At 46.5% G+C, this 8,218-nt stretch overlaps 1 protein-coding gene across 2 annotated transcripts in view; it reads right to left on the bottom strand.

Annotated features, from left to right (window-relative positions):
* ARRDC1 (arrestin domain containing 1) overlaps window positions 1-7,934 on the bottom strand; it is a 42,127-nt gene extending 34,193 nt beyond the window's left edge. For both annotated transcript variants that reach the window (XM_018565411.1, XM_018565412.1), the window contains exon 1: window positions 7,767-7,934. In XM_018565411.1, coding sequence (XP_018420913.1) covers window positions 7,767-7,884 — 118 coding nt within the window. In that variant the 5' untranslated portion in view covers window positions 7,885-7,934. The remainder of the gene's footprint in view (window positions 1-7,766) is intronic.
* Between the last annotated feature and the right edge of the window lie 284 nt (window positions 7,935-8,218).

The following is an 8,218-nucleotide window of genomic DNA, read 5'->3' as shown; positions in this document are numbered from 1 at the left end:
GGGGGGGGTTCTGTGGTCCTGTTCACACATACTGTAGGGAGAGTAAAGCTAACCAGACACTGTAATAATTTACTTTGTTCAACCCGCAAGCTGAACGAATGAAAATATTACAGATTCCGCCATCAGCGCTTATGAGCATTGATCGAGGAATCCCCCGCTGTTTCCTTTGTATTATCTGAACAGAGCCAGCAGCTCATTGGCTGCTGGCTCTGTTCCTTTGAAAATGTTTCTGACTGACTCATCCTGGCCGAAAGGGTGCTGACAGCAGCACCAAATGTGTGAATTTTGGCTGGTTCATCAAGAACCAGCCGAAATTCGGATAGTATATGGCAAGGTTAAGCGTTTTTCCCCAGGGACAGGAAGTGTGTCACTAGCAGGATCAATAGGTGAAAATAAAAGGGGGAAAAAAATCTTAACAAACGAAAACTAATGCAGCCACCAATCTACCGGTAAGCTGCAATTTATGACATGTCTATTCTTGGGTTTAGATACATTTGACCTTATACAAAACGCACCTTTGTCACTATTTAACAGATTGCAGAGCTATTGGCTAAGCAGTGTAAAAGTTCTGTACTCAACTTCATATCTTTCTAAGGCGAAAACAAAAAAATTCCATAGATACAGTGTAACTAAGTTATCCAAAACCCAAAACTCCCCATTCCGATATCAATCACAGCAGGACCCGCAGTCAGTGACAGCTGCTGGGAGTTCTAGATCTATCTGCTCCCTGTTGAGACGTACAATCTTCTAACATCATCTTCCTTTACAGCTCGGAGATGTTATGCAAGAAAATGACGAGATCTACAAAGGAAGTCAAAGCTGGAAGAATGCAAAACTGTGAAACATACTGTGCTCATTTGTTAAAGAAAGCTGAATGGTAACGATTGTTTAGGTAAGCCCATATCATTCTTACAGAACAGTAGTCGTCTTGTTCAGCTCAAAGTACTTCCTGGTTTTAGTTTCATCCCTTCCAAGGCCAAATCTTTAGCATATATAATGTGAAAAGGTGTGTTACAGTAAATCATGTTCTCTAAGAAAAACACCCACCAATCACTGTGGTGCACTCTTTAGCCCCCAGGAAACTTCCCCTGCCATGAAAAAGGGCCACTTGTTTGTATGTGCCACTCAGGGCTAATGTGCCCAGTCCTCCCAGAGTAAAGGATCCCAGTCCTCCCTTGTAGTAGGGACACCTATTCCAGTGACCGCTTTCTAAGACGGGGATTTCCCCTCACTTTCTCTTGTGTTTCCAGGACAAGAACTGAACAGAAATATCTGCAGTAGAACACAAACTACAAAAAAAAATTAGGATTCTAAGGCCTCATTCACACTGCGTACATGTCCATGCGGTATGCATGCCCGTATCAGGCCATTCCTGGGAGGGAAAGGTGCTGCATGTAGCAGCCTGTTCTTCCATATGGGAGGACGCGGCCGCACGCCGTCATATGCACACCCAAACTGTATATCTGTGCGGGTTCAGGTGTCCGGTATCCTATCTGCGTCTGAGCATGGACACCGGGACCCACACATGTGCCGTTCGGTTGTGCGTACGATAGCATACGGCCACGTCCTCCCATAGGGAAGAACGGGCTGCTACACGCAGCACCCGTCCCTCCCAGGAACGGCCCGATACGGGCGTGCATACCGCACAGACGTGTACTCCCCGAGTTAACGCAGTGCGAATGAGGTCTAAATCTTCCCTCAAGAAAAACTGATAGTTACACATGAAGCTTGTACCGTTGCTCCTTCAGGGCTTGTTCACACCAAATGCAGACCAGATCGGCATGAGTTTTTGCACACGCAGTGCAGTGGGTTGTGCCGCGTGTTTTGTTTTTAGTTTAACATGGGATTTCAGTGGGTTCCAGGGCGTTTGCATGCATCCCAGAGCAGGTAAAATAGGGCTTGCTGCAGTTTTTTTTTTTTACATGCTATGGAACTGAACGATGCGGTGTGAACTAGAGCCCAAAATACCATTGGACGCAGTTTTGAACCGGTCTGTAACTGCTCTGCTCCTGGAACGTGCTTGGTGTGAACAAGGCCTCAGTAAAAGGACTGCATCTCATACAAATGTAACAAATGCAGCCAGGGATGTTCTACAAGACAGAAGCACCTACATGTAGACACATCTTCCTTGTATCTTGTTTCTGCATGTAGGTTCCTCTCGGTCTCATAGAACATCCCTGGCTGCATTTGATATATATATGGTGGGAATGGTGGGACATTTTCCATGAATATCCTATGGTGGACCCAAATGTGTTGGATTTGAAGTGGAACCTCAACCTCATTGAAGACGAGAACCTACCCAAAAGTGACAACTCTTTTTCACATGGCAGATAATAGACTCCATGTTCATCTCAGTTTGGTAATCTGATGATCACACCAACCTCTGTTGCACAATGACGCAGGTTTGCATGAGATGAACTTGCATTTGTGCAGAGAGCCTAGGCATTTGATCATGTGACTGCCCACCACAGGATCCCATTGGTTCTTGAGCCAATGAAAGGCTTTAGGTACAAATCCTGGATTGCTCAACTTGCCTTTGGTCTACACCCCTTGACCATTGGTCAGTGAGATCATCCATTCCAGTGATTATCTCGTAATGGGCCAACCGCGAAGCCTACTGGGACAAGAGGGCCTGGGACAAAGGAACAAAGGATTGACTTTAAATAAAATTAGCATGTACATAATAGACTGTCCTGGGTTTTGGCACTCCTGAAAAGCTGAAGCTACCTTCAAGCATCTGGAGGTTGCTTGTGGCAGGTCAGTTTGATAGGTTGGCCATCACTACAGGAGCACTTTAAGGAATGAAGCATTACAAGAAATCAATGAATAGGGAGAATATACACCATCCAACTGTTCACCAAATACTGGAGACAAAAGAGCACCTCAGAGCATTAGCATGTTGGCCTGATGATTCACAGCACAGGAACGCGACAACTGACTCACATAGCTAACCATCTACTAGAACAGGCCTTGACATCTCCCAGGAGCCTAAATTACAGCTGCTGTCTAACTATCTGAGCCTTGTGTTTTCATAGCGCTGGAAGTTCACACTCCCTAACATTAAGCAGTATTTACACACATATTTTAAAAGGAAGGCGTTTTCCTACACGTCTCCACGCGTGTAGGAATCGTCTTGTTACAGAATGCACTTTCACTTCCCAAAATGTGGTTGGCAAAATTTCAGTCGTTTATAAAGTTCTTTTGAACGCCATGCTGGAGCTCTGATCATACAGAAGTTGCTACAGAAATGCACAAAAAAACTTGTGCACCAAAACAAAAATAAAATACAACAATAATAATAAATATTTTTTGGAAGCAGAATAACCACAGGAGGAATGTTTCACACTTGTCCAGTTTCCTGCAGAAACATGCAGCATCACCACAAGAAAATGTAGCCCAGGTAGAAATCCCATTCATTATGTGGCTAGCTCACATCCTGTGGCTCGGGAATACCAGCTCACGCAGCATTTTTGTGTATCAGCATGTAATGTGGATCTATCTATCTAATTATGTACAAGTGTAGCGCTGCACTATTTATTACCTTTCATCTGCTGTGTTCTCCAGAAGGCCATTTCCATCTTTGCTCAGGCACCATTCAGGGTCAGCATCTACTCCCTGGTGCAAGATGCTGTGGCCAGCTCCTGGCTGTGTACACATGTGTCAGAAACACATCAGCCCCTGCTGCAGCATCTCACTTTGTGACTTGCTACAAAGTCACAGTGCACAGTCTGAGTGATCATTGAGACAGAGCAAAAATCCTTCCTCCTGCCTAAGCAGACTGAGGATATTTTCTCAGCAACATCAGTGGACTGGAGCTCAGAGACGGCTTTTAGTGATAAACGTTCCAAGCTTTTCTGAATATTACTGTATACCGTGACATGCCTGGAATTAACTCATGTAGACTTGTATGGTCCACTCTTAAGTCAGCCCACTGAAATAAATAGGAAACACACCTAGCATGTACTATTGTGCATTTATAGTACCGAGTCTACACCCTTTAAAATATCTCTTCTTGAAGGATGATGCCCATGCTTTGGATGTTGCATTAGCATGGTAGGCAGCCGGTCAGAACTGCACTATTGTGTAAACACAATGCTCTGCTAGGAGACACCTGCGTCCATCAGCCAGAGGCAACTGACAGCTCTGCTCGGAGACACCTCCGTCCATCAGCCAGAGGCAACTGACAGGTCTACAAAATAACTACTTTGAAGTCCATTGTCTGCAAATATTTTAGCCATTTATATTGCATTAGAACAAGTTTTCAGGGGCAGACGCCAATATGGTCCCAGCTTTTGGGACATTAGAGGGGGAAAATAAAAATACAGATCTCATACAAATATTTTCCCTGGTGGGATCTGAACCCAGGCTCTCAGTGCTGCACAGCAAAAACCATCACTTAGCTATAGAACTATACAAATTTTTAAAGACCGGACACACACAAACACCTAAACCAATATATTGTTGCACCTGTTCCTGTGATCTCAAAATGTTTAAAACTTTTTTTTATATGTCCTACTTTAAAGAAATCAAACCAGCAGGGTTCATCCAAAGACATTTCCTGTCCTATGGTGACACCACTTACTCAGCTGCAGTGGTGTCACCCTTTTCTGCATACACTCGACTGTAAGCAGACATGTCCTAGAACACACATTCTGCCATAGTCAGCGCTACAAGGGCTCATTCACATCATCCCAGAGTCTATAATGTGTGTGTGCCTGTGTGCTGGTGTGCGATGCTTTGTTACACTTTATTAGACCCTGTTCACACCTAGGTGTCGCACATAAAAACGCGTGATAAAATGCACAAAACAAGAAATCCCATTCATTCCTATGGTCCCCGGTCACACCTGAGCATTTTGTCACAAGCTATAAAACACCTGTCGCTGGACATGAGCTTCTTTTTGGAAGATTACAGCGCGTTTTGTCCCCATATACTCAATAGAAAAACATGCAACAATTCTTTTTGTGCGTTTTTGCACATGATTGCCCAGTTACATCAATGTGTCACAATCTGCCCGCTAAACCACAAAATGTAAAGTGTGCGCATCTGACATGCAAAAACGTGCAGCCAAAACACCGTCGCCTTGGAATGTATACAGCCCAAGGGCCCTATCACACTGGATGCCTTTCTGCTAATGTGCTGCAGTGCGTTTGATACATTTGCGTTGCACTTTTGATGCGTTCCAATGCATTTTTTGTGTCAATGGGCTTTTAGGTGCGTTCCAGTGCGTTTTCGTGCATTCCAGACCAAAAAAACGTGACATGCAGTACTTTTTTGCAGGCACTGGAACTGAACGCAATGGTGTGAACCAAGTTCAGAAAGCACCATAGGAGTACATTGGGATGTGGCTTTAATGTGGACAAAAAAAAAGTCCGGGCCGGATCAGGTGTGAAAGGGACCTTAAAGTGTCACAAAATGACACTTCAATTCTATGCACTGCAACATGTTCGGATGTGTGTAGAAATGCGTTTGCACTCAGAACACACCACCGCACATGTATGACGTAACAGGCCACAAAATGTATTCTATGTACACTTGCGTTGATCTATGCAGCTTGATGGACATGCTGTAAACAAGCCCTAAACCTTTGATGTTCGGAGGAGGCTGGAGCACGCAACAGGAAGTTCATATAAAGTGTGTACCGGATGTGCACGGCTCAGGGTGGAGAAGACGTGTAGGGAGAAGATTATTTATACCAAAAAAAAAAATCTTAATCGTGCTCTACATAACTGCTGGTCGGCGAGAGTCCAGTTCTACTTTAATGCTACGGCCCCACTGTGACCACATGTAACTACAGAACCACCGATCTCAAACCACAAATAGGAAAAATAAACGTTCAGTGGTTTAAAAAAAGGTGACTCCAAAGTCTGCATCTGCCCCAGTTCAGTATGGATGTGTAAGGACAGGTGAGCTCAGCCTGGAACCGGTTTGTGCACATTAATATACAATGACAACGCTTCCAGGTGAGACCCCACGGGGGGCCGCCTCTGCTCCTGACCCCCTGCACAATGTCTGCTCCTACAAGAAGAGGGGGGGGGGCCATGGTGGAGGTGAGCGAGGGCAAGGATCTAGAAGCGGCTGTAATCTGGATTACCAGGGGACAGATGGGAAGGCCTAGTCTATCCACAGAGGTGGAGGGCACTGGAAAGAGGAAACCTGCACACCGGGGCCATCACTGCTATCCTCGTCTTGTGAAAATACCACATTCCTGGCTGTTATGTTGATGCCTTGGGCTTCAGTACTTCCCGAGTCACTGATCCAGAACAAGCGTACAGATCAGGTGCCCTGGCATCATTCTGATTCCGCATGTCTGTTCCCTGACATGACAGCCAAGCAAACAGCATTTTCAGAAGCATGCCAACAATGGCGGTCCCCGTGTTTCTTACAATAAAAAGGTAAACTCCTGGAGCTTTCTGTGCTATAGACGGCAAAGTCTTATTAGTAAAACTTATAATTCAGTTTGTGGTGAGGTGGAATTACCCGCCATCCCTTCACCAGATTCTATCCGGTGTCCCCAGCTTTCTGAGGAGGGGATCACCATCTCCATGCTCTGCACCCCAATGAATTCCTTACAATACATGATCCATCTGTAGAGCATAACATGCATCTGCCCAAAGCTAACCGATCAGGTTGTGGCGGCGCTGTCACCCACACACATGTATGGAGGTATGATACTCAGCAGGTTTAATGATCTGGAACACACAAGGATGTATTCTGTATCCACGCAGGCGTCACTCACAGAAGATGCTTAGAATGCGCTCATCATTGTACAACGCCATTCAGGGAAGAATTAGATGTACTTCTATTGGTTTTACCTTGTCTGAGCCGGACACTTCCGCTTGAGTGTTCGGGGTCAAAGGTCACCTGTGAACTCACACACTTCTTTTCTTCCCAGCTCCCGAGTATGCTTAGCAGTATTGAATCACAGTGCCCTGTAGTACTCTAGGACTGCGGTCCTTGAAAACAACTGAAAATAATGAAGAGTCCCTTACTGGCTGTTACCTTAACCCCTAAACCACCATTTGAATTATTACTAATAAAGCTGAATTGTTCGGTGCCCGGTGACCAAGCCTTGCACCGCCAAATCCTCAGCGTTCCCATACTCCAAGACTGGACTAGTTCAAGAACCCACATTGGGATTCTGAATAAGCCAAACTGTGATGGGAACTAGAAGGGTGTCCCTTGGCTGTACTGGACATACAGGACATAGCAGCTACATACAACAAGGTGGACATTGTCAACCCAAAGCCAATGTGTTCTCATCAGTCCCTGGAGTCCACCCAAAACTGATCAGACTGCAAGATACGGTGGAGTTAAAGCACCGAATGATTTCCATCACTGGGGACAAGCATTATACAGGGGGAACCTGCTGGATTCATGTTTTATATAGAGAGCACCCTAGTCACCCACAACTCCAAGGTGGCTACAAACCATGCCAGGAACTCAGACAGAGTCATCTCTTCACTAGTGATAGAAGAAATCAGAAGGCTCCACTGATAGGAATAAGATCACTTCTGGGTGGACTGACAGCACAGGATACTGACTCACCTACAGGTCACCTCTGCTGGGACTTGTAGTTCTCCATCAGTTTACAAGCCCCAGGACTCCCATATCCTGAGGGCAGCCCATGGTGGGATCTAGTAGTGATGTCATGAAGTCAGAGTGGTGCCAGGGGACAGTAATGCTGTATGGCTCCCCTGGGTGCTGGAAGTAAGGCCAGCAAGTGCAGTGCCAATTAAAGGGCCCCCCTTCCCGGCTGCACCCACCTTTATAGTGCAGCACAGCGCTGGTCCTGATGGTGACCGTCCCGCACAGCGCCTCCCCAGGGCTGTACACCACCCGGCTGTCCCGCAGGCTGATTTCGAAGAGCTGCACCTTCCCCATGGCCGGTACCGAGAGCTGACTGAGCGGAGAGCCAGCTGCCTCGTGATGTCACCGGGAGCACTGCGTTCAGCCCCGCCCCCGATACCGACACGCCCCTCGCCTGCTCTCAGCTGTGAGGGAGGGGGAGAGCTGCTGTAATATCAGTGCTGGCACAGCCCGCTAGGGGTAGGGGCATAGCACTGTGCATGGTAGGGGAGGGAGTCTGTGTGCAGCACTGTGCATAGTGTGAGGGGGGTCTGTGTACAGCACTGTTCATGTTGGGAATGGGGTGTCTGTGTGCAGCACTGTGCATAGTAGGAGGGGGGAGGTCTGCGTGCAGCACTGTGCATGGGGG

This window comes from Nanorana parkeri, unplaced genomic scaffold (assembly GCF_000935625.1).
Source record: "Nanorana parkeri isolate BGI_ZX_2015 unplaced genomic scaffold, ASM93562v1 scaffold845, whole genome shotgun sequence".
NCBI lineage: Eukaryota > Metazoa > Chordata > Amphibia > Anura > Dicroglossidae > Nanorana > Nanorana parkeri.
This window is presented reverse-complemented; position numbering and strand designations above follow the sequence as displayed.